Source organism: Salvelinus namaycush, chromosome 25 (assembly GCF_016432855.1).
Source record: "Salvelinus namaycush isolate Seneca chromosome 25, SaNama_1.0, whole genome shotgun sequence".
NCBI classification, from domain to species: domain Eukaryota; kingdom Metazoa; phylum Chordata; class Actinopteri; order Salmoniformes; family Salmonidae; genus Salvelinus; species Salvelinus namaycush.
In genome coordinates this window covers 25,628,793-25,656,243 of record NC_052331.1, presented here as the reverse complement: position 1 = coordinate 25,656,243, position 27,451 = coordinate 25,628,793, and the positions used below count along the sequence as shown (strand labels likewise).

General features: G+C 44.6%; 1 protein-coding gene across 7 annotated transcripts in view; it reads right to left on the bottom strand.

The window, feature by feature from the left end:
* The window catches only part of LOC120020398 (partitioning defective 3 homolog), a 226,850-nt gene that overhangs the window by 86,309 nt on the left and 113,090 nt on the right, over positions 1-27,451 (bottom strand). For all 7 annotated transcript variants that reach the window (XM_038964023.1, XM_038964020.1, XM_038964022.1 and 4 more), the window contains exons 6-13: positions 26,901-26,995; positions 25,772-25,855; positions 23,863-23,988; positions 19,833-20,034; positions 19,353-19,578; positions 14,065-14,204; positions 13,720-13,848; positions 8,040-8,075 (exon numbers count right to left, since the gene is read on the bottom strand). In XM_038964023.1, coding sequence (XP_038819951.1) covers positions 8,040-8,075; positions 13,720-13,848; positions 14,065-14,204; positions 19,353-19,578; positions 19,833-20,034; positions 23,863-23,988; positions 25,772-25,855; positions 26,901-26,995 — 1,038 coding nt within the window. The remainder of the gene's footprint in view (positions 1-8,039; positions 8,076-13,719; positions 13,849-14,064; positions 14,205-19,352; positions 19,579-19,832; positions 20,035-23,862; positions 23,989-25,771; positions 25,856-26,900; positions 26,996-27,451) is intronic.

The following is a 27,451-nucleotide window of genomic DNA, read 5'->3' as shown; positions in this document are numbered from 1 at the left end:
CAAGGCATATTCGCAAATAGCAACTGTCCCTACCAAATCCTCCTAAACACACACACCACCTCTCAGATGGTGCATTACACACAACAGTTGGCCTAAGAAGTTGGTCCACTATATTATAATTAGTTGAGATTAGAATGAAACTCCACAGCCATCCATACCCCCCCGTACTGCCATCCTCCCCTGTACTAGCAGCTGATGCAGTCACTGTGTGCTTTATGTGTAGGAACAGGTGTCATCTTGAAACATCCCTTTAAGGCAAGGGCTTGTTATGTTCTACATTCACTGGGCCCTCTGAAGTGCATACATTCACACACGAGAGACATGAATGCAGCCGCATCTGCACCGCGGAACAAATAGCACTGTGTGTGAGTGAGTGAAAGACAGAAAGAGCCACAACAGTAATTAATTGCACTGAACTGCATTCTATTGTTAATGCTTTATCAGAGATGGCTTACTGAGTCGAGGGAGAGGGAATGTGTCTGTGTGATCATAGATCAATGTGGCTTGCCATTACATGGTAACTGCCATTGATGGTGTTTCAATTTCAACTTGTTGTAATTTTTTGTAACGAAGTTTGTGACAATATCAACCATTATGGATATAATAAGCGGTGGATTTGCACTACTGTAATGTATGAGATCAGTGGCCCTGTGTGGCTCAGTTGGTAGAGCATGGTGCTTGGAACGCCAAGGGTGGTGGGTTTGATTTCTGCTGGGGCCATCCAATGCAAAAATGTATGCATGCATGACTAAGTCACTTTGGATAAAAGCATTTGCTTAATGGCATATACAGTATATAAACTCAGCAAAAAAAGAAACGTCCTCTCACTGTCAACTGCATTTATTTTCAGCAAACTTAACGTATGAACATAAGATTCAACAACTGAGACATAAACTGAACAAGTTCCACAGACGTGTCTAACAGAAATGGAATAATGTGTCCCTGAACAAAGGGGGGGTCAAAATCAAAAGTAACAGTCAGTATCTGGTGTGGACACTAGCTGCATTAGGTACTGCAGTGCATCTCCTCCTCATGGACTGCACCAGATTTGCCAGTTCTTGCTGCGAGATGTTGCCCCACTCTTCCACCAAAGGTACCTGCGAGTTCCCGGACATTTCTGGGGGGAATGGCCCTAGCCCTCACCCTCCGAGCCAACAGGTCCCAGACGTGCTCAATGGGATTGAGATCCGGGCTCTACGCTGGCCATTGCAGAACACTGACATTCCTGTCTTGCAGGAAATCACACACAGAAAGAGCAGTATGGCTGGTGGCATTGTCATGCTGGAGGATCGTGTCAGGATGAGCCTGCAGGAAGGGTACCACATGAGGGAGGAGAATGTCTTTCCTGTAACGCACAGCGTTGAGATTGCCTGCAACCGCCCCAGACCATTACGGACCCTCCACCTCCAAATCGATCCCGCTCCAGAGTACAGGTCTCGGTGTAACGCTCATTCCTTCGACGATAAACGTGAATCCGACCATCACCCCTGGTGAGACAATGGTGACTCGTCAGTGAAGAGCACTTTTCACCAGTCCTGTCTGGTCGAGCGACGGTGGGTTTGTGCCCATAGGCGACGTTGTTGCCGGTGATGTCTGGTGAGGACCTGCCTTACAACAGGGCTACATGGATTCAGCCTATTGCGAACAGTCTGAGCACTGATGGAGGGATTGTGTGTTCCTGGTGTAACTCGGAAAGTTGTTGTTGCCATCCTGTACCTGTCCCGCAGGTGTGATGTTCGGATGTACCGATCCTGTGCAGGTGTTGTTACACGTAGTCTGCCACTGCAAGGACTATCAGCTGTCCGTCCTGTCTCCCTGTAGCGCCGTCTTAGTACGGACACTGCAATTTATTGCCCTGGCCACATCTGCAGTCCTCATGCCTCCGTGCAGCATGCCTAAGGCACGTTCACGCAGATGAGCAGGGACCCTGGGCATCTTTCTTTTGGTGTTTTTCCAGAGTCAGTAGAAAGGCCTCTTTAGTGTCCTAAGTTTTCATAACTGTGACCTTAATTGCCTACCGTCTGTAAGCAGTTAGTGTCTTAACGACCGTTCCACAGGTGCATGTTCATTAATTGTTTATGGTTCATTGAACAAGCATGGGAAACAGTGTTTAAACCCTTTACAATGAAAATCTGTGAAGTTACTTGGATTTTTACGAATAATCTTTGAAAGACAGGGTCCTGAAAAAGGTCCGTTTCTTTTTTTGAGTTAATGTATATTAAATAAATACGTTGTGTTACTCTGCGATGGTAGGTGAAAGGCAGTAACTTCATCAATGATCAGTACAGAGTGACAGACGGTAATATGACCTGTAATCTGTACTCAGGGTCACATAGCTACTCAGTTTACTGTTACTTAGGCATTCCCAATGAACTGCTCAATCGACCTTCACTCAGTCTGCACAACAGTCCAAACAGTGTTACTTGATTGCTTCATGGTACCAGATTGACCCAGACTGTCCCCCAAATGGCACACTATTCCCTTTATAGTGCACTATTTTTGACCAGAGCCCTATGCCCTGGTCAAAAGTAATGGACTTTAAAGGGAATATGGTTCCATTTGGGACACAGACACTGTTGGGGGCGGTTACCTCAGTCAGCCAGTGGGGCTCCATGGCTGACACGGCCTCCCTCACCGAGCGACGCTGGAGGAAGGGAACAGGCAGACCCACGGTTACAGTTACACCCCATACACACACACCTCCCAGAGATCACCACAGGCCCAATATGCCATGGTACTGCCAACGCCCCTCAAGCAACAGCGCCAAACATGTTAGAAGTGCAGCAGCATCAAGTCACTGTAAACCAAGGCACAGTACCAAATGCCAGCATATTCTCTATATAGTGCTTTTGACCAGGCACCAAAAGTAGTGCACTATATAGGAAATAGGGTGCCATTTGCAACACATTCCATGTGTGGCAACTGTCCCCATTGTGTCCTCAGGCTAACACCCCTCCTGCCTCAAAGATAAATAACCTATTACTACCAACAATTACACGATGATTAACATTGGCAAAGTTCTGATTCACTTGTTGTGGAGGGTCTATGTGATGTTTCCTATTGTCTGAGTGTTTGACCTGTTCCCTATGTAATGCACCAGTGCTACCAATGAAATGTTCTAATTAAGAGCCCTGAGTGCACTGCTTCTGACCAAAAGTAGTGTTTTATATAGAGACCATGGTGCCATTTGAGACGCACAAAGATATTCTGGCTGTATTGGTATAAGAGCCTTAGTGCTGCTTGCTGTCTGCCTGGCACCACAACAGAACAGTCAAGTTCATGTGTTGTTGAGAGTCATGTGGAACAAAGCCTCTAACAATAGATAACATCTGCTGTTTATAATTGAGCCCATTATGGAGGGAATATGCTGGGAAGGAGAGAAAAGGATTCATTGGCAAGGCTTGTAAATTCATACACGAGAGAAAGAGATGAAGGGAACGTGTTGGGAAGGAGAGAGAGAAAGAAAGAAAAAGAGAATGAGATGGAGGTAATATGTCAGGAAGGAGAGAGAAATAGAAATGGAGAGAGAGAATGAGATGGAGTTAACTCTGTCGGGAAGGAGAGAGAGAAATATAGAAAGAGTCGAGAAAGAGAGATGGAGTGAATGTTGGGAAGGAGAGAGAAAGAGTGAAAAGATAGAAAGAGGAGAGATTGAGAGAAAGAATGAAATGGAGGTAATACGTATGTCAGGAAGGAGAAATAAAATAGAAAGAGATGAAGAGAATATGTTGGAAAGGAGAGATAGAAAGAAAAATATATAGAAAGCAAGATGGAGAGAATATGTTGGGAAGGAGAGAGAGAGATCAAAAGAAAGAAAGAGATGGAGAGAATGTTGGGGAGGAGAAAGGAAAAAAGGAGAAAAAGCGAGAGAGAAAATGAGATGGAGATAACACAGTATGTCAGAAGGAGAAAGAGCAGGAAAAAGAGAAATAGATAGAGAGAAAGGGAGAAAAAGAGAATGAGATGGTAATGCAATATATCGGGAAGGGGAGAGAGAGAGAAATAGATGGAGGTAATATTTCAGGAAGTAGAGAGAAAGAGAAACTGAGAAAGATAAGAGAGAACGAGCGAGAAAGAGAGCGAAAGAGAGCTTGCTATGAGTCCAAGGTGTATAACGTGTAGGTTCACATTGTGGTACATGCCAGGAAGGAGAGAAGGGGATTCATTGACTAGGGCTTGTAAAATCCCACAGGAGAGAGATTGCTTTGAGATCCAAGGTGCCTCCCACTCTGGATTGTGTCTCATCTAGGCACCACGATAAGTTCCAGTAAAATGTTATTGAGGAAAATCACACTACTGGGCCATTTCCACATAAGACAATTCTAACAACCACCATTACACATCTCCTGGTCCTGGTATGACAGGTTTACTGGAGAAGGACCACCCTGAACTAAACCTATACTTAGATTATCAGTCAGATAATCAGGCAAGATTCGTTCGATATGCCAGCTGGGATCATAACCAAGACTGTTCTCCATTTGGCCACAGACCACGCTTGCGATAAGAACCATGAATGCAGGCAGCTGTCAGGTATCACAGGAGCACAGGGAACTACCACTCTAGACTGCTACCTCGCTCTCCAACCAAGGCGTATGAATTGAGGAGCGAACTGAAATGGTCACAGAAGCACCAAATTTATCTGATAAATAATGCTTCTGAATGGCTGACTGATACAGTATAGTTAATCATGGATCGCCTTTATTTCAAAACAAAGTATATTCTAATGCATTGATTCCATCTGAAATACACTGCTTAATTATTGAACGCTTTAACGACTACCTCCCAGATTGGTAAAATGATGAGTTGGCCAGGTTGTTAATGCCACTGAATCATTTCATTCACTGAGCCAATTATTTAAGTAGTGAAAATACATCCCCCTCTATAGAACCCTACTGAACTCTTGAATGAATTACATTTATTTCTAATCAGCGCACAATTGGACATGCAGAATTTATGGACATCGTGCAATAAAGTTAATTGCATTTGTCTGTGGGCTGCATTGCATACCATCATCAATAATAAAATGTTGACGATGGTTGACTCAATATTTACAAACCTGAAACTACCTACCACATCACTAACAGCAAAGCAGAGGACAATCTGAACTGGACAAGAAGTGACATGTATAGTCTGGGGATAAAAAAAATGTTTGTCTCTGTGTTCATTTTGAAGGAAGATGCTAACTAGCATTAGCGCAATGACTAGAATCTATGGTACACTAGTAGGTGTGTGTGTGTGTGTGGATTCGGCTACTTCAGCCACACCGTTGCTGACAGGTGTATAAAATAGAGCACACAGTCATGCAATCTCCATAAACAAATATTGGCTGTACAATGGCCTTACTGAAGAGCTCAGTGACTTTCAATGTGGCACCACCGTCATAGGATGCCACCTTTCCAACAAGTAAGTCAAATTTCTACCCTGCTAGAGCTGTCTCGGTCAAATGTAAGTGCTGTTATTGTGAAGTGGAAACGTCTAGGAGAAACAATGGCTCAGTCAAAAAGTGGTAGGCCACACAAGCACACAGAACGAGACCGCTGAAGCACGTAAAAATCGTCTGTCCTCGGTTGCAACACTCGCTACCGAGTTCCAAACTTCCTCTGGAAGCAACGTCAGCACAAGAACAGTTCGCCGTGAGCTTCATGAAATGGGTTTCCATGGCCAAGCAGCCGCACACAAGCCTCAGATAACCATGCGTCTGCTGGAGTGGTGTAAAGCTCGCCGCCATTGGACTCTGGAGCAGTGGAAACACGTTCTCTGGAGTGATGAATCACACTTCACCACCTGGCAGTCTGACAGACGAATCTGTGTTTGGCGGATGCCAGGAAAACGCTACCTGCCCTAATGCATAGTGCCAATTGTAACGTTTGGTGGAGGAGGAATAATGGTCTGGGGCTGTTTTTTCATAGTTTGGGCTAGGCCCCTTAGTTCCAGTGAAGGGAAATCTTAACGCTACAGAATACAATGACATTCTAGAATCTAGACAATTCTGTGCTTCCAACTTTGTGGCAACAGTTTGGGCAAGGCTCTTTCCTGTTTCAGCATGACAATGCCCCGTGCACAAAGCGGGGTGAAATACAGAAGTAGTTTGTCGAGATCAGCGTGGAAGAACTTGACTGGCCTGCACAGAGCCCTGACCTCAACCCCAACGAACACCTTTGTGATGAAATGGAACGCTGACTGCGAGCCAGGCCTAATTGCCCAACATCAGTGCCTGACCTCACTAATTCTCATGGCTGAACGGAAGCAAGTCACCGCAGCAATGTTACAACATCTATTGGAAAGCCTTCCCAGAAGAGTGGAGGCTGTTATAGCAGCAAAGGGAGGACCAACTCCATATTAATGCCCATGATTATGGAATGAGGTGTCCAAACTTTTAGTCATGTAGTGCAACATAGTGTAATGACTGGAAGCCTAATGCTAGTTAACATTGGCTCAAACTACCTCTAACTTCCCTCATACTGGATGCAGAGACACAAAAATGGTATCCATGAGTTCATCTGACTCTGGGGAAGTAGATAAAGGAATAGCCAAAATACCAAAGTACCCCTCTACTTCAGATGAGCATCGGCAGCATGTTAAGCCTTTCTTTGACATGGGATAGGTAGGTGTTACCCTAGTAACATTGAATGGGTTCGAAACCAATAAATCAGTATTTGCCACATGCTTCGTAAACAACAACTTATGAGTTCTTCTCAACAATGCAAAGAGAAAAATAGAGAAATAATAACAAAGAATAAATACACAATAGCTGTGTTCGAATACTCATACTAACCGTACTATTTGTGACGGAAATGGAGTATATACTGTATGTTATCCAGAACGCAGTATGTTGGTATGGGTATTCAAACACAGCTAATGAGTAACGATAACTTGGCTATATACACAGGGTATCAGTTCCGAGTCGATGTGCAGGGGTACGCGGTAATTGAGGTAGATATGTACATATAGGTAGGGATAAAGTCACTAGGCCACAGGATAGTTAATAAACAGTAACAGCAGCGTGTGTAATGAGAAAAGATTTAACCTATAGCTACCCGGACTAACTATTGGCGGTATTATGGCTTGGGGGTAGAAGCTGTTCAGGGTCCCGTTGGTCCCAGACTTAGCGCATCGGTACAGCTTCCCGTATGGTAGCATAGAGAACAGTCTGACTTGGGTGGCTGGAGTCTGACAATTTTTAGGGCCTTCCTCGGACACCGCTTGGTATAGAGGTCCTGGATGGCAGGGAGCTCAGCCCCAGTGATGTGCTGGGTGCCCCTCTACTCAAACATTGGTAGTAGGGCTGCGTGATATCGGCAAAAAATATTATTACGATTTTTGTACCAAATATGGCGATTATATTTGTGATTATAGATCAAAACACCTGGGTAAACTGTTGGAATCATAGCAATAGAATGATCTAGCGTTTGGCAGAGAGCAAGATACATAAACAAATAGTATAATGTAGAAAATGTGGATTTATATTAAGAAGCAAAGTGGAAAGCTGCATAGTTAAAGTTAGGAATCTATTGACTGCATGCTGCTGTTTGGTCAATGCAGGCTGAGTGAATCTGGAGCATGAGGAACTGCCTGCCTGAGTGACAGGGGGCGGGGGGATTGTGAAGCTGCCTAAAGAGGAAAGACGGAGTAGAGAACTCTGTCAACTCGAGTAATAAATCAAAATTGGGGGGAAAAAATGGAAAAAAGTACGTTATAGTAGCCTTTCAAAATATCACAGCCTCTTCCGATATGGATATTGTGCATCCCAATTTCAATAAAAATGTGGATAATCGTGCAGCCCTAATTGGCAGTGTTGCAGGCTAGCTCATAACATGCTGCAGGACCCAGGCAGGGTGTTGAGCAGCGGCAGCCAGGGGTGGGTGGGCCAGGGCCAGTGGTAGCACTTTAAATCAGAGGACTGGTTCATTGTAATGGCTGGAACAGAATAAAATGTTTGATGCCATTCCATTCCAGCCATTATTATGAGCCGTCCTACCCTCACCAGCCTCCACTGTGTAGTGTAGGCGACAGGTATATGTAGGGTTTAGATGACTTACCAAATCTCTGGGGCTTTGCATCTGGGGTTCTGCATTCTAGGGGAGACAAGGGATAGAAGAACTGTAGTCAATGACAGATGTTTGCAGCAACACTGTACATCAAATTTAACTAACTGAGGGAGGAGCATCTACAGTGTACATCAGGTAAATTCCTATCTGGACCTTGAAGCCAGTTCCACTGCTGAGTTTCATTCTTCCTCTCTTATCAACAACTGATTTAGACCTGGGACACCAGGTGGGTGCAATTAAACATCAGGTAGAAGAGAAAACCAGCAGTGTTCTGGACCTCCAGGCTCATTTGAAAACCACTAAAATGTCTAATAATGATCCATGTATCTACAGTAACATGCATTAATCTGGACTGTACACGGTACAGTGGTAGCAGTAACCAGTGTTTCACATACCAATAGAGAAAGCATTTCTTTACCAAACTGCACTTTTACACGGACCATTACAGGCCCTCTATAGATATCATTATATCAGTAATCATTGCCTAGGGCGAGGAATGACCTGCTCCAGCGCTCTAACCCACAACTACAGAGTAAGAAGAACCAGGCCCATGTTCACCCTGGGGGTAGAAGAGGTTCTCTCTCCCCTGTGTAATTTAACTAACCCTAACCCTGGGGGTAGAAGAGGTTCTCTCTCCCCTGTGTAATTTAACTAACCCTAACCCTGGGGGTAGAAGAGATTCTCTCCCCCCTGTGTAATTTAACTAACCCTAGGGGTAGAAGAGGTTCTCTCTCCCCTGTGTAATTTAACTAACCCTAACCCTGGGGGTAGAAGAGGTTCTCTCTCCCCTGTGTAATTTAACTAACCCTAACCCTGGGGGTAGAAGAGGTTCTCTCTCCCCTGTGTAATTTAACTAACCCTAACCTTGGGGGTAGAAGAGGTTCTCTCCCCTGTGTAATTTAACTAACCCTAGGGGTAGAAGAGGTTCTCTCTCCCCTGTGTAATTTAACTAACCCTAGGGGTAGAAGACGTTCTCTCTACCCTGTGTAATTTAACTAACCCTAACACTGGGGGTAGAAGAGGTTCTCTCTCCCCTGTGTGATTTAACTAACCCTAACCATGGTCGTAGAAGAGGTTCTCTCTCCCCTGTGTGATTTAACTAACCCTAACCCTGGGGGGTAGAAGAGGTTCTCTCCCCTGTGTAATTTAACTAACCCTAACCCTGGGGGTAGAAGAGGTTCTCTCCCATGTGTAATTTAACTAACCCTAACCCTGGGGTTAGAAGAGGTTCTCTCTCCCCTGTGTAATTTAACTAACCCTAACCCTGGGGGTAGAAGAGGTTCTCTCTCCCCTGTGTAATTTAACTAACCCTAAGGGTAGAAGAGGTTCTCTCTACCCTGTGTAATTTAACTAACCCTAACCCTAGGGGTAGAAGAGGTTCTCTCTCCCCTGTGTAATTTAACTAACCCTAACCCTGGGGGTAGAAGAGGTTCTCGCTCCCCTGTGTAATTTAACTAACCCTAACCCTGGGGGTAGAAGAGGTTCTCTCCCCTGGGGGTAGAAGAGGTTCTCTCTCCCCTGTGTAATTTAACTAACCCTAACCCTGGGGGTAGAAGAGGTTCTCGCTCCCCTGTGTAATTTAACTAACCCTAACCCTGGGGGTAGAAGAGGTTCTCTCCCCTGTGTGATTTAACTAACCCTAACCCTGGGGGTAGAAGAGGTTCTCTCTCCCCTGTGTAAATTAACTAACCCTAACCCTGGGGGTAGAAGTGGATCTCTCTCCCCTGTGTAATTTAACTAACCCTAACCCTGCGGGTAGAAGAGGTTCTCTCTCCCCTGTGTAATTTAACTAACCCTAACCCTGGGGGTAGAAGAGGTTCTCTCTCCCCTGTGTAATTTAACTAACCCTAACCCTAGGGGTAGAAGAGGTTCTCTCTCCCCTGTGTAATTTAACTAACCCTAACCCTGGGGTAGAAGAGGTTCTCTCTCCCCTGTGTAATTTAACTAACCCTAACCCTGGGGGTAGAAGAGGTTCTCTCTCCCCTGTGTAATTTAACTAACCCTAACCCTGGGGTAGAAGAGGTTCTCTCTCCCCTGTGTAATTTAACTAACCCTAACACTGGGGGTAGAAGAGGTTCTCTCTCCCCTGTGTAATTTAACTAACCCTAACCCTGGGGGTAGAAGAGGTTCTCTCCCCTGGGGGTAGAAGAGGTTCTCTCTCCCCTGTGTAATTTAACTAACCCTAACCCTGGGGGTAGAAGAGGTTCTCTCTCCCCTGTGTAATTTAACTAACCCTAACCCTGGGGGTAGAAGAGGTTCTCTCTCCCCTGTGTAATTTAACTAACCCTAACCCTGGGGGTAGAAGAGGTTCTCTCCCCTGGGGGTAGAAGAGGTTCTCTCTCCCCTGTGTAATTTAACTAACCCTAACCCTGGGGGTAGAAGAGGTTCTCTCTCCCCTGTGTAATTTAACTAACCCTAACCCTGGGGGTAGAAGAGGTTCTCTCTCCCCTGTGTAATTTAACTAACCCTAACCCTGGGGGTAGAAGAGGTTCTCTCTCCCCTGTGTAATTTAACTAACCCTAACCTTGGGGGTAGAAGAGGTTCTCTCCCCTGTGTAATTTAACTAACCCTAGGGGTAGAAGAGGTTCTCTCTCCCCTGTGTAATTTAACTAACCCTAGGGGTAGAAGACGTTCTCTCTACCCTGTGTAATTTAACTAACCCTAACACTGGGGGTAGAAGAGGTTCTCTCTCCCCTGTGTGATTTAACTAACCCTAACCATGGTCGTAGAAGAGGTTCTCTCTCCCCTGTGTGATTTAACTAACCCTAACCCTGGGGGGTAGAAGAGGTTCTCTCCCCTGTGTAATTTAACTAACCCTAACCCTGGGGGTAGAAGAGGTTCTCTCCCATGTGTAATTTAACTAACCCTAACCCTGGGGTTAGAAGAGGTTCTCTCTCCCCTGTGTAATTTAACTAACCCTAACCCTGGGGGTAGAAGAGGTTCTCTCTCCCCTGTGTAATTTAACTAACCCTAAGGGTAGAAGAGGTTCTCTCTACCCTGTGTAATTTAACTAACCCTAACCCTAGGGGTAGAAGAGGTTCTCTCTCCCCTGTGTAATTTAACTAACCCTAACCCTGGGGGTAGAAGAGGTTCTCGCTCCCCTGTGTAATTTAACTAACCCTAACCCTGGGGGTAGAAGAGGTTCTCTCCCCTGGGGGTAGAAGAGGTTCTCTCTCCCCTGTGTAATTTAACTAACCCTAACCCTGGGGGTAGAAGAGGTTCTCGCTCCCCTGTGTAATTTAACTAACCCTAACCCTGGGGGTAGAAGAGGTTCTCTCCCCTGTGTGATTTAACTAACCCTAACCCTGGGGGTAGAAGAGGTTCTCTCTCCCCTGTGTAAATTAACTAACCCTAACCCTGGGGGTAGAAGTGGATCTCTCTCCCCTGTGTAATTTAACTAACCCTAACCCTGCGGGTAGAAGAGGTTCTCTCTCCCCTGTGTAATTTAACTAACCCTAACCCTGGGGGTAGAAGAGGTTCTCTCTCCCCTGTGTAATTTAACTAACCCTAACCCTAGGGGTAGAAGAGGTTCTCTCTCCCCTGTGTAATTTAACTAACCCTAACCCTGGGGGTAGAAGAGGTTCTCTCTCCCCTGTGTAATTTAACTAACCCTAACCCTGGGGGTAGAAGAGGTTCTCTCTCCCCTGTGTAATTTAACTAACCCTAACACTGGGGGTAGAAGAGGTTCTCTCTCCCCTGTGTAATTTAACTAACCCTAACCCTGGGGGTAGAAGAGGTTCTCTCCCCTGGGGGTAGAAGAGGTTCTCTCTCCCCTGTGTAATTTAACTAACCCTAACCCTGGGGGTAGAAGAGGTTCTCTCTCCCCTGTGTAATTTAACTAACCCTAACCCTGGGGGTAGAAGAGGTTCTCTCTCCCCTGTGTAATTTAACTAACCCTAGCCCTGGCGGTAGAAGAGGTTCTCTCCCCCTGTGTAATTTAACTAACCCTAACCCTGGGGGTAGAAGAGGTTCTCTCCTTTCATGTGTCATATGAGATGGCAGCAGACAGATTAATAGATTGAGGCTGCGTCCCAAAAGGGCACCCTATTCCCTATATAGTGCACTACTTTTGACCAGAGCCCTATGGGCCCAGGTCAATAGTAGTGCACTACATAGGGAGGCATTTGGGATAAATACTGAGTGAAAGAAATGTCCTGGTCTATTCAGAGGATGAGTATTGATCCCGATAAGGCTCTGATGAACAGCCATAGACCCAGAGTGACAGCCAGCCAATATGGTGTGTGAGTCTTCAGTTGTAATAACTCATCGACAGAGGGTGGTGAGGTTGATTGAACCTGCTGTTGGGTGGTGGTGGTGGTGGTGGTGAAGGCTGGGCTCCACTAATGGAGAGGAGAAAACCACTTCCCATTATTATGACAACAGGGGGAATAACTAAGCTCAGTACTCGACAGGTGTTTAAGGACACTGGCGGTTGAGTTGGGAGATAACCTATTCTCTTTATAGTGCCTCTGGTTAAAAGTAGTGCACTATGTAGGGAATACGGTGCCATTTGAGACGTATAAACTGACTTCGACCTCACAAATAACTCCAGCATTAACGCTCTTTTTATTTTTTTACCTTTATTTAACTAGGCAAGTCAGTTAAGAACAAAATCTTATTTACAATGACGGCCTAGGAACAGTGGGTTAACTGCTTTGTTCAGGGGCAGAACGACAGATTTGTACCTTGTCAGCTCGGGGATTCGATCTTGCAACCTTTCGGTTACTAGTCCAACGCTCTAACCACTGGGCTACACTGCCGCCCCACTCTTCAGACACTAATAAAAGTCCAGATGTGTTGTATGATTTAAGAAACATTTGTATGTATAAAACCTTTCAATTAAAACAAATTAAACCCCTTGAATGTCTATGTACATACAATACATGTATATGATATGTACATTACATTTTACTGTTAATGTTTACATGAGTCAATCTCAAACAGTGTAGTCACCCTCTAGACAATACCATGGCTGTGTCATTGGGCTCTGGTCTAAAGTAGTGCAGCATAGGGCATAGGGGGCCATTTGGGAGGTATTTCATGTCACTGAAACATTACTCCCAGGTCTACTGGTTTGGAGTGCGTTGGTGCTGCTTGCTCAATCTGATTGATAATCCACACAATGTGTATTTCTCAGTCTGTCCCTGGCCTGACTGTTACCTCATCCATCCATCCATCTCTCTAATCTGTTCTGAGGGAGCTGAGCGCTACAGGTTTCCACTGAGAATAACTGGATCCGGGGTTTCGTCCCGAATGGCAGCCTACTGGCACCTTGTTCCCTATAGCGCACTACTTTTGACCAAGATTTTTGGGCTCTGGTCAAAAGTAGTGCACTATGTAGGGAATATGGTGTTATTTGGGACGAAACCCCAGGATAAAGAGTAGTGCGGTGCCGGAGCAGCACAATCAATCAGCGCGCTGAACGGTCATGTGTTAGGAGAACAAGACTTGCTGGAGAACTGGGAGATGAACTAGATCTGTAACAGGGTATAAGACACACAAACAACACACTAACACATACAACCACAGGACCTAACAACATACATACATACTAACACACACAGACTTTCCTGAGAGTAGGGGACATATGACAAATGGGGACTCTACTTTCTAAGGGTCCTAGAGAGGAGGGAAGTAGAGTTTGCTGTGATATGGGAGCAGAGAGACATACCACTTCTCTGGGCAGGAAGGTCTCCTCCAGTCGTAACACCACAAGCCTCACAGCCCCTCCCATGGGCGTGGCCCTCAGCAGACAGACCACCTCCTCCTGGGTCAACCCAACCAGGTCCACTCCGTTCACCTGGAAGACAAACATGCAATTAGTAACATACAGATTCACATTCATTTTGAGACCGCTAAACCCCACTGAGAACACTAATATGATCCTTACAGCCTAAACATGTCTATGTGGCAGACGTAACACTGTATGATGCCAACACAACATAAACCAATGCAAACAGAGATCTAGGAAGGGTGATCAGGCAGTGAGCACTACTCCCTTCATCTCGGGTCTCACCTCCAGCAGCCTGTCTCCAGCCTTAAGGTGTCCGTCCTGGATGGCAGCTCCTCGGGGCAGGATGTTCTTCACGTAGATGGGCGCCGAGCCGCCGATGGGGACGTCACGCGATGTGATGCTGAAACCCAGACCCTCCGGACCTGATGGAAGTGTGTGAAAAAGTGTGAGACGGTCTATATTTTAACTTGCCCTCATATCACAGGTACATTAGGACGTACACAGCAACAAAACATATAGTCCAAATGGCCATAGAAAACCAAAACAGGCATTCCAAGAGGAAAATGGAACATGGGAAGGATTCTGAACGACTAGTATGGAATGTTGAGACAAGACGCAGTGTTGAACCTGCAGAATCCTTCCGGCCTAATGAGACCAACTCAATCTGAGTGTAGAGGATGGGGATCGGACCGCTTCTCTCCCAGACGGCACCACATTCAGAATGTCTCAGTAGAATGTCTGCCCAGCCTAATCCCTCTGTCTGACTGTCTGAGCTGTGTACGGTAATGGAAGCAAGGCAGAACGCAAACAGAGGATTCCAGAATGCTCAGAGGATTCTGTTTCAGAACACTCTAAATCCCTTCCATGTCAATAAGCCAATCAACTTCCCACCACAGTATGAGCACGTATTACACTTACCAGTAAATGGCTTAACCATCGCTGTACTTCACATGGTACACAGGATCTTTGAAGACACATTAGCCTGATTAGGAAAAACCTGCTCAATTTCTTATAGAGTCTAATTCCAGATTGATTGTGTTACAGCTTGGGTTTTGTGAAGAGGCCAGTGAGTCGAAGTTACCAAGCAAACCAACCAAGTAAATCTATCATCCAAATAAGGTTTAGTCTGCACTCGAAACATAACAAGCCAGGCCAAGTCTCATAAATTAATGTTAATCTGCAACTACGGTACTCAACCAAAGCAAACAAGGAATGGAAGGAGAAATGTCTTCAAGAACCTGGTGGATGATATTAACAGAGCTACGTTTACGTAGTCCTCCTACTAAATGGAATGATAGACACCTGGATGTGGTCAGTGGGGATCTTATTAACAGGAATCAACCAGGTTGGGAGTTACGGGCTGCTTTTCAAATGGCACCCTACAGCACTCATATAGTGCACTCATTTTGACCAGTCCACTATAATACAGCGAATAGAGTGCCGTTTGTGATGCACCCACGATTTCTGGCCTGGGCCTTTCAGTACACTGGCTTGGTTCCAGGCCAGGAGTCCAGGACAGTGGAGACATCCCAACACAGTGCTGGTGTGCCATATGGACTGGGCCCTTCTATCTTCAACATTGCTTTTGACACAGTGCACACTACACAGACAGAGTGGCTGCTTAGCAACAAGCCCTCTTGCCCACCACACCTGGCAGGAACACACACACACCTGGTCCTTATGGCAGAGACCGGTATGTGTGTGTCTCCTATGGCAGAGGCCTGTGTCGTGCCAACTCTGTCCAGCTGTCAGTCACTGCATACACCCCTGAAATGTGTTTCATTAGGAATTTATGGCTCAATCTCAAATCTGTAACACATTTTCTGTCCACCATTTCAGGCAAAAGTGTCAAGTTGTTTGGCCATCTTTATTCAAGTCTATGGCTAGATCGAATGATTCTGAAGTGTGCATCTCTTCATAAATCAATGAGATGAGACTGGCATATGTTTGTTTATTTGGAAGCTACTGTAATAATTATATATTTCCACCCAAACCATTTGCTACGTTCCTGCTAAACAGAACAAGTATTTATTTATCCAACCTCATCACACAGACCTAAACACAGCATTTTATTTGTAGAATCTAGGAGGCTAAATTCTTAGACTAAGGGAAAGTAACACTGAGTAAAATGGCCTGTTTCCAAGCGTGTACAAGTCAGTCAGAATACCTGTAATGATAAGAAGTAGAGTCTCAGTATTGAGAAGTCAGAGCTTGACCAGTCTTGATTAGTTGGCTCTGGAAGGTCATGATCGTTACACTAAATATTTACACTAATAGCCCCTAACACCTTGTCTATTGTCCTCATATCACGGCCCAGTTCAGCTCAGTAGGTAACCTACGCCAAACATTTATTTAGTAGGCATATAACCAAGTTCCAAAAATGTCTTAATAAGAATGCCAGACTATTTAGTTAATGGAGTCTATACTCATACAATCGTCAATTAAAGAGCCAATATCAAACTTCAATTCAAACTTTATTTGAAGTGTATTTAAAATAGCAACACAATTAAAACAATAAAAGAATCAAAACAAAGGCGTCATTGATTAAAGGGATTCTAACACCTTAAGCAGTTTCACAGTACAACGCAAAGTACTTAAAAAACATAAGTATGATACAAACGATGAATATATTTTTTTTTTTTTACTGCTATAATTTAAGAAATTAACTAAAGCTTTGTTGTCAAATTCCAAATGCTACAGTAGGCCCCTTGATTTCTCATAGTTTCACCTTCAAGTAGCCTAATGCCTAAAAAGCAGCCTACTTGAAACTGGTACTACCACAATTACAGTCTTTGTAGTCGTGGCAAACTGCATTTTAAACCGCCATTTGTTCTTTTTTGGGGGGGTATTTAATTTAGCTTATTTCATTAATTATTTTTTGGAAGAGGGTTTGGGATTTATTTTTATTTTTATGTACGTCTTGGCTTATCTTGTACACTCTTTCTAATGTTTTATTTCATTAGAGATGTTGCATTTTATAATTTGACCTTTGAACACCTGTTATTTTTTAACAAACAAATGCAGGGGGGGGCTGTAACAATGGTGAGGTGTGAGTGTCAGGTTAACCACATGGTATGTCTCAGGATGGACAAACGTGCAGTCAGGATCTGAACACCCCATGGTTCCTCTTATCCAACAGTCGGTGGAGAAAAAAGTTTGAGTGTTCGGAGATAAAACACCTAAGTTCTTCTGCCTGGCATGGACGTGGCTAGTCTTCAGAGGTGTAAGGATAATTAAGAGTCTGAAACTAGGGTATTTGGTGCAGTGTTTTTGTTAGTTTTGGAGTTAAGCGAGTTTTTTCCCCAGTTGTTCGGGCACACACATTTTCTGGAGGCGAAGCCGAAGTTTGGAGCCAAAGTCTAAGTCCCTTCGTCGGTGATTGGTCAACAACTCATTTTCATGCACATTTTTTTATTGAAAAATACTGTACCAAACATCTTAGTTAGAAGTAAAATTGCGTGAGTAAGATTTCTTTGGCAAAAACATAAAAATTAATAGACATCTCGAGTTATCCTTTCACGAGTATCAATCCCGGATCCGGGATCACCCCCCACCCCCCCCACACTGATTAGCATAGCTAGCATAGCGTCACAATTAAATAGTAGCATCTAAATATCATTAAATCACAAGTCCAAGACACCAGATGAAAGATACAGATCTTGTGAATAACCCCATCATTTCTGTTTTTTAAAATGTTATACAGGGAAGACACAATATGTAAATCTATTAGCTAACCACGTTAGCAAAATACACCATTTTTCCTTTGTCCACCATTTTCTCTCTCCACCAGTAGCTATCACCAATTCGGCTAAACTAAGATATTGATAGCCACTAACCAAGAAAAAACCTCCTCAGATGACAGTCTGATAACATATTTATGGTATAGGATAGGTTTTGTTAGAAAAATGTGCATATTTCAGGTAGAAATCACAGTTTACAATTGCACCCACAGTCACAACTGGACTAGAATTACTAGAGAGAGCAACGTGTATGACCAATTTACTCATCATAAAACATTTCATAAAAATAGACAAAGCATAGCAATGGAAAGACACAGATCTTGTGATTTCAGACAATATTTCAGATTTTCTAAGCGTTTTACAGCGAAAACACAATAAATCGATAAGTTAGCATACCACATATGCAAACAATACCAGAGCATCAATTCAAGCCAAATAGCGATAACGTAATCATCGCCAAAAGATATTAATTTTTTCACTAACCTTCTCAGAATTCTTCCGTTGACACTCCTGTAACATCATATTACAACATACATATATTGTTTGTTCGAAAATGTGCATATTTAGCCATAAAAAACCGTGGTTATACAATGAAGATGGTAGCAAAACCAGCATGGAAAAGTCGGTCGCCATCTTTCAGAGTGATCTAGTTTAATCAATAGCTAATCATATACTTGACTAAAAAATACAGGGTTGACAGGAATCGAAAGACAAATTAGTTCTTAATGCAATCGCTGATTTACATTTCTAAAATTATCCTTACTGTGCAATACAGGGTTCGCCAAGCGAAGGGATAGAAAACAAAATGGCGAAATATGCGTTTAAAATATTTCGACAGAACAACGATTTATCATATTAAATATTACTTACTATGAGGTGATTTTCCATCAGATTCTTGGGCAATGTATTCTTTCTTGGGTCTAATCTTCTTTTGGTCGAAAGATGTCCTTTGTCCGTCTAAATGCCCGCTAACTTTCGACCGGGACCCCGAAATGTGCCCGGTGCTTCACATAGAAATGCATCAAAATCGCACTAAACGGATATAAATTGCTATAAAACGGTTTAAATTAACTACCTTATGATGTTTCTAAGTCCTATATCGAATTAAATTACAGACGGATACATTTCACGTTGATAACCGAGCCTGTGAAAATGGCATCCGGAGGTCCCTTCCTGCGTAAGGGCGAGCGTCGAAAGGGGGGCTACTCTCACTCCTTGGTCTTTTATAACCTCTGAGAGCTACCTAGAAGGCCCATTCCACTTCTCATTGGTTACTGACATCCAGGGGAAGGCGGGTGCAGTTCGTGTCGTTCCATAGGATACACAGAGACCTTAAAAACTGATCTGAAACCAGAGCTTCGCTCTCAGACCTTTCACTGTCTGTCATGGATTTCGCTGTAGAAAGAGTTCTGGGTCACCCACAGACATAATTCCAACGTTGTATGAAACTAGAAAGTGTTTTCTATCCAATAGAATTAATAATATGCATATTGTACGAGCAAGAATTGAGTACTAGGCAGTTTAATTTGGAGACGACAAAATGCTAATTCGGAACAGCACCCCCTGTAGTCGCAAGAAGTTATCTTAGATTCATTCTGACTATTTTGAGGAAGTGTATACTATTGGCGCTTTTTTAAAAAGCGATGGTCTTTTAAGGTAGTCTACGAGCACACTCGTTCGGTTAGCCGAGTTCGGCTAGGCGCCAGCCCAACTGGCATGCTAACGCCTTAAGACAATTTTCTTAGACCCCTGGCCAGGATTAGATGTTCTGGAGAGGATTAGATCAATGCTTTTTCTGTATTTTTTAGGAGTGTATGTGTATCGTCTGACCTTTTTTCAGCTGGATGTTCAGTCTCCTGCCGACCTTTTTGGTGAAGCCCGCCGTGGGGGTGGAGTTTAGCACCCTATGAGGGGAGGGGGTGCGGCCTGGAGGGGCATAGCCTAATGGGGGCTTGCCCATGGAGCCCCCATGGGCAAGCCCATGGAGGTGAGGTAGAGAGGTGTAGGCGTCACCCTGCTCGGGGTGCTGGTGAGGGTGGGGACCACGGGACATCCTCTGTGATATAAGATAAGACAGCATTTCATTATCAGTTTTGAAAGAAATGTGCCTTGCATCATAAACGCTCTCGTAACCCGGACGGCGCTGGGCCAATTGTGCACCGCCCTATGGGACTCCGATCACGGCCGGTTGTGATACAGCCCGGGATCAAACCAGGGTCTGTAGTGACGCCTGTAGCACTGAGATGCTCCGCCTTAGACCGCTGCGGCACTCTGGACACTCGACAGACAATATACAAAACGTAGAGAGACCTGTGGGGTGTGGTCCAGGCCTGAAGTTGTGCTGCCTCTCTCGCTGGCTAGGGAGTCAGGGCTGAAGCTTCCAGATGAGTAGGCCACGTTGAGGTTCCTCTCGCTGTGTGACAGCTGCTCGTACTGGGCCTTCATCAGGTTGGGAACTACATGGAACATGATGACTGGTGAACGCATGGCCTGGCGGAACATGTTCTGGGCTCTGAGGACAGAAAGGAGGGAGAAGCAAAACAACTCAACACAGATGTTGGATCCAACATAGTCTGCATCTCAAATGGCACAGGAGGAGTGTGTCCTAAATGGCCTAGTCAAAAGTAGTGCTCGATAATAATTATTTGGTGCCAATTTATGACTCAAGACATTACACATTACATTAGTTTTGGTTATCAACCCTACTGGTAGGCCACCTGCACAGCACAGTGATTAAAGCTTGTAGAGAGTAAGAATGTATAGCTTTAGAATAGGCTTGCCAGTTTCATCATGTAATCCCTCATATGGCTCAGATGAACGGAATGGGTTTTCTGAAGCACGTTTGGAGAAAAATCATTTTAAACCCCTTCAACATCAGGTGGTGTAGATGTGAAACCATCTATTTAGTGTAATCTTGCCATAGCAGTAGTCTTGTTAGCCACACCTGTTACAGTAGATTAAAGCTGACTTTACTAGACATCTCAGATATGTCCCAAATGGCACCCTATTCCCTATATAGTGCTCTACTTTTCACCAGGGACTTTAGGGCTCTGATCAAAATGAGTGCTACATTGGGAATAGGTTGCCATATGGGATGCACACAGGCAACTCCTCTCTCAAAACAGATTAACAGACATTACCCCACTCCCAACGACCCTGCAATTCCTTGCCAAAATTCCTAGCCTTATTCCCAGCCACTAATAATATTCCCAAATCAAATGTTATTTGTCACATGCTCCGAATACAACAGGTGTAGACCTTACAGTGAAATGCGTACTTATAAGCCCATTACCAACAATGACAGGACAAGAATGAATTTTCACTCCCATGTCAACCTCTAATGTAGCCCTCCCACCAGTTCCTCAAAAATATAACAGAGAAGCTTTTCTGCCATTTAGCTTGTGTGAAAACTCTGTCTGTTTTTATATATTTAATCCAACACCAGTAAGTAACCTGGGTTGGGAAACCTATTACATCCTGTCTGGGAATTGATATAGCCTGAAATTGGGAAATAGCTCCGCGATATCTGTTGCCAGGACCAACTGGTGTCATCACTGACATTTTCGTCTCCCTGAGGGAACACAGGTCAGTGTTCAACACCATAGTGCCCACAAAGCTCATCACTAAGCTAAGGACCCTGGGACTAAACACCTCCCTCTGCAACTGGATCCTGGACTTCCTGACAGTTTGCCCCAAGGTGGCAACAACAGATCTGCCACGCTGATCCTCAACACTAGGGCCCCTCAGGGGTGCGTGCTTAGTCACCTCCATTACTCTCTGTTCACCCACGACTGCGTGGCCAAGCACGACTCCAACACCATCATTAAGTTCGCTGATGACACAACAGTGGAAGGCCTGATCACCGACAACAATGAGACAGCCATTAGAGAGGTCAGAGACCTGGCAGTGTGGTACCAGGACAACAACACCTCTCTCAACATCAGCAAGACAAAGGAGCTGATCGTGGACTACAAGAAAAGGAGGGCCGAACACCCCCCCCATTCACATCGACAGGACTGTAGTGGAGCGGGTAAAGAGTTTCAAATTCCATGGTGTCCACTTCACCAACAAACTATCATGGTCCAAACACACCAAGACAGTCATGAAGGCAAGACAAAACCTTTCCCCCACCAGGAGACTGAAAATCTGGGGTCCCCAGATTCTCAAAAAGTTCTACAGCTGCACCATCGAGAGCATCCTGACCGGTTGCGTCACCGCCTGGTATGGCAACTGCTCGCCATCTGACCGTAAGGCGCTACAGAGAGTTGTGCGTACGGCCCAGTACATCACTGGCTCCAAGCTTCCTGCTATCCAGGACCTATATAACAGGCGGTGTCAGAGGAAAGCCCATAAAATTGGCAGAGACTTCAGGCACCCAAGTCAGACTTATCTCTGCTACCGCAGGGCAAGCAGTACTGGAGCGCCAAGTCTAGGACCAAAACGCTCCTTAACAGCTTCTACCCCCAAGCCATAAGACTGCTGAACAATTAATAAAAAATGGCCACCGGACTATTACATTGACAACACCCCCCCCCCCCCCCCCCCCCCCATTTGTTTACTACTGCTACTTGCTGTTTATTATCTATCCATAGTCACTTCATCCCTACCTACATGTACAACTTACCTCAACTAACCTGTACCCCCCCACACTGACTCGGTACCCCCTGTATATAGCCTCGTTATTGTTATGTTATTGTGTTACCTTTTATAATTTTTTACTTTAGTTTATTTGGTAAATTTGACTGTAGACCTAAGTTGCTCTGGATAAGAGCATATTCTAAATGACCTAAATGTATATCGATTAAGGCTGAAGGATGAGGGCAGAGAGCCCAGCAGGTATGGGTTGCACATAACAGCACAAATCTGTAGCCTACAGCTGAGCACTGCACACATGAACATTTCCAATGTGAACATTTTAAAATATACTTATGCAGTACTGCCGCTCAGGTTATCTATTTTTATGTCACTCTTCACCTCAGATGGCACGGGTTTAGTTAAATACGTAAACAATTGGGCTTGATGGTAAAGTGAGTAGAGCAGCAATGCTGCTTGTCCCACTCTCCAGCTGGTAACCTATTTGATTCAACCGCAGCATTTTATACAACAAATGTAATACTATGGGAGTGACCCCGGCGGAAGGGGGAGGGAAATTACCATTTTTTTATTTTTTTATTATTAAGTAAACTATATTAGGCCTAGCCTACAGTTGTTTTCGTGCTGATTTTAGACCTGGGACACCAGGTGGGTGCAATGAATTATCAGGTAGAGCAGAAAACCAGCAGGCTCCGGAAGTCTTAGGGTAGGAGTTGAGTACCCCTGGTCTACAAGAATAGTTAAAAACTGAGTTTAATTATATATTTTTTGATGGAAATGTCATGTACTCCACATGACATTTCCGCCAAAAAATATATATAATAAAACTGTGGCTCCCGAACTTGACTCTAGAACTTCACTCCCATTCCTCCCAGAATCCCGTGGGAATCCTGTTCAACCTCTACACTATAGCCATAGGTTATTGTGAGTGTGTGTGAGCAAGTGCGCACACAAAACAAATGACAGCTGTTTTTTCACAGTACACCAGTGTTTATGCTTCTGAAAAGCACGTGCAGCCCGTTTATGCTGACAAACATTATACAGAACATTACATAAAGCATGATGAGGAATGTAATGTAACATTGTATTCAAAAGCATTAGCTGGATTCTAGAATGGCATGCAAGCAGCATACAACACAGAACTAGAATGAATAGAATGGCCTCCCCCATTCAAGTCAATGACACCATAATGGGTTGCCTGGCAGCCATTTTGAGTGTACAAAATAGGAATGAAGCAGGAAGCCATCATTCTATTTCTATGGAACAGTATCTGCAGCAGAGAACAATGGGAGGCAGCAGCAGTTAGCTAGGCTGCTAGGATCTGCTCAGACTGAGGAGCTGAGGGAGAGAGACAGATCAAAGCGGGGGATGCCATGAAAGTCAGAAGCCAAGCAAGTTGAGCAGAGGTAGGTTTGACCTAGGAGTCAAATAGGAAGATGTTAGCATCCAGGAGCAACAGATGGAGCGGCTAGATACATAGAGGTATAGAAAGGATTGCAAGTTTGGAGAGGACAGAGGCTGAGAGGAATGGCAGGCAGCCTCCATTTTACCAAGACCCTACAGTAGGATCGACCTAGGAATCATCAAACAGGAATGGGGTTAGCTTAGCAACAGAAAGCAGCAGAGGCCATGCTTTGGTTAGAAGACATGGCAGTGGAGAGTAAGGGAGAGGAGCAGGGGAGGGCTGGCAGGGAGCGGAGGGGGGCTCAGGACCGGTGGTCCCGTTCGGTAGGTACAGGCGTCTTACTGTTCGAAGCGGATGTTTCGCAGGTCTCCATTATTAATGCGTACGATGCAGTCATTCTCCTGGAACAGACTATGTTGCTCCGCCTTGCCTCCCCTCTCCAGGCGCTTGACCAACAAGCCGAGAGTCCTGGAAACATTCAGAAGCAGACGTTGGTGTAATACGGCTGGCAGCTGTGGAAGAGGCCATAGGGTTCAATATGGCTGTTGGTAGACAGAGCAGGCCTGTTGGTAGACAGAGCAGGCCTGGAAAGGGGAGGACTACTGAGGCTCCAGCAAACACCTAGGCTCTACATGAATAAGGTGTGTCGCAAATGGCACCCTATTCCCTATGTAGTGCACTATATAGGGAATAGGGTGCCATTTTGGATACATGCATAGGCTCATAACTAAGAGATAAGCAACATGTCCTCCATGTCATCTGCATCCTTACTTAGTTCACAGGCTAACACTGATTGGTGTATGGTTTTAATTCATGACAAAGTGCAAAGTGGATGTGAGATATGAGACACTTGTGTTTGTCATGGCTAGATTCCCAACCTGGCCACATTCCATTCTGGCCACCTAGTCATCCCCCTCATTCCTAATCGGCATGTCACTCCTCATCTCTCCACCTGATAGCTGATGTGTGGTGAGTGTTCTGGCACAGAAATGGTGGCCGTGCATCACTGAGGTGGGTGCTACACATTGGGGGTGGATGAGGTGAAATTCCCCCTATTATGTAAAGCGCTTAGAGTACCTCAGTTGGTAGAAAAGCGTTACATAAATTCAAATCAATTATTATTAAGTTGGTGGCGTTATGTTTGTCAGTAGTAATTTTGGTGGCTAGATGAAAGTGTCCGTCTTCTAAAACAGCATAGGTCTAGTTTCTGTAGCTAGGTATGCCCGTTCTCTCTACCTGAATGCGAAGTTTCACCCCTGACTGAGCTGCCTTATGCAAAACAAAGAGACCATTAGCATTCTGACAGAGAAAACGGTTAAATCTACAGTAACGTGTAGGAATTAGAGAAATGCTGCTCCATCACATTTGAGTTTGGGAAGCCTTAAGCTGTGACGGCTGTCAGAGAAAGCAGTAACCCTCCATACAGTAGCAAGACGCCTCGGGCTTCCTGACTGCTGCACAATGCTGACTTCACTGAAATACTGAATACAGAGTAGGTCATCCAAAATCATCCAAATTACCATAAAGTGCTAGAACTATTAAAATAGTACTTATTGTTCACAGGTATGTTTAAACACAGACGCATTATACCAAAATCCCCAAGTTTTCCAGAACTTCTAGTTGGAAGTTCCTCTGAATCAGTAGTGAATAAGCTAGCCTGGGTACCCGTGTTTGTGCCATCATTCCAATCCTTGCCACACCTTGTCATGTTTGGCATGACAAGGAGTTGACATGACAGCACAATCATATCTGGGACCAGGCTAGGAATAGTAAACCTAGCTCTGTGCTAGTGGACATATGTGAAAGAGCTGGACCATTAAATCAATTATTCCATTACATCTTCTAACGGAGACGTGTGTGGACTGTAAATGTGTATATGGACTGCTGAGTACAACCTTTACATCATGTAAATACTTGAGACAGGAGTGATGGAGGAACATGACAGTCACCTGCAAGCACTGAACAATCATGATTGATCACTGTAAACTAGCTAATCACTTCATGATGTGAGCATGACATGTATGTTGCGTAGGTCCATGTGTAGGGGGAGTGTGTGTGTGTGTGTGTGTGTGTGTGTTTGTTTTACTGGGTCACATGAGGATGCAGATGCCATAGCAGACTAAGCTCTCTCTCCCCCCTCCTTCCCTCTCACTCTACTCCCCCCTCCTTAATCGTGGCAGTGTTATGCCTGCGTAGCGTAAGTAGCTTGCTGCCTGTCTATCCAGTGGTGGCTGTAGTGGGAGGGCTTTACCTGCGGTCCTGGGCACTGAAAGGCACTACATGGATCCCCAAGGGCCCGCCGTCATTGGACACTTCTACCAGCTTTACAATGTCACTGTGAGACAATGATGGATGGGGGGTTTGAAACCACGTGGAAATCAGGAAGGGGAGAAAAACAACAACAAATAGAGCAGGCAGAAATGAATAAACCACTAGGGATGAGCATTACGCCAGGTTTTCTCCCAACATCCCAGGTGACAGAAACACATCATTCAGAACCCAGTTCTAAGGAGCGTCAAGGGAGGTTTCCATACACACTACGTATACATATTATATCTTATGTCTAGACCTTCAGACAGTCTATCACATAGGATTTTTATAGGGAAATCTGAGACAAGTAAACTGCATCACATTCCTTTAAAAAAAATAGTGCTATACTTGTATTCTTTGACCTCTAACCCCTTGAGTTTCCATAGATTGGTGCTTAGTAGTTGTGTTTCTATTACCTTTAGGATAAAGGTTATATGCATAAAAACATAGTTGTATTCTATTGGGAGGCGAGGACGCCTTCCTTATTGGGTGAAATAATATCAATAACATACTGTACCTGAAGATTAGACTGATGGCATGCAAGAGATGACAGTTAGAAAACGAGTGTTATTACTATCACCATGACAATGGATCAGTACATGGTACCTTTTATGGTTATGATGATGTTTGGTTTATGCTTGAGTTCCTTAAAAGAACATTAGCCAGGGGTTTAAAAAGATTTTCTCCAAACCTGTGGAATGCAATATTTATGGGCCTAAATCTAAGAAGACTCTTTACAATAAATGATTACATGGAGAATACAATATAATATCAGAAGTGTTAGGTTCAGCTTAGAGGTAGGTAGTTAACTGGTACTCATTCTCCTGCTACAGATGAATGTTATTCCTGTACTTGTTAGGGATCAATGTCAGGTGATCAGAGAGGTGGTTACGTTGAGACAGAAGCTCTGGTTGAATCCCAAACGACACCCTATTCTCTATATAGTGCACTACTTCTGACCAGGATCCACAAGGCTCTGGTCAAAAGTAGTGCACTATAAAGGGAAAAGGGTTCCACTTGGGACGTAGTCCTCTATCTGTAATTGGACGACCCTTTCAGAGACGACTTACTCCAGTGACCTCACAGTGGTGTGGGCCATACAGGAGTCAGCTCGTCCAACCGGCTCGATCCTGCCGTTCTCCTCCTCCCCATGCCCCCCCTCCTCCTGCAAAACAAGACAACAACCATAGAATTACATATAGAACTCCTATAGTGACTTCTAGGATCTCTGACTGCAACATGGGCATCTTATCAAACCAAGCCCCCTGAGTCTCATACGCAACAGACATTGAAAGATGGTCCATTCCACACGGGCTGAAATGAGTCACAAAAAAATGGTAAGCAGACATGACATAAGGGTGTCCTACATATGAGCACACATTACAGCCTATGCCACTATTACAACCTGAAAAAATGTCCAGGACTGATTCCTGTTGTGAGAGCGCGAGAGAGGGCGAGAGAGAGGGCGAGAGAGAGCGCGAGAGAGAGCGCGCGAGAGAGAGGGCGAGAGAGAGAGAGAGCGAGAGCGAGAGAAAGAGAGAGAACAAGGAGTAAGAGAGAGAACAAGGAGTAAGAGAGAAAGAGAGGGTGGACCAGACAGGGTCATTAAAATTTCATGGTG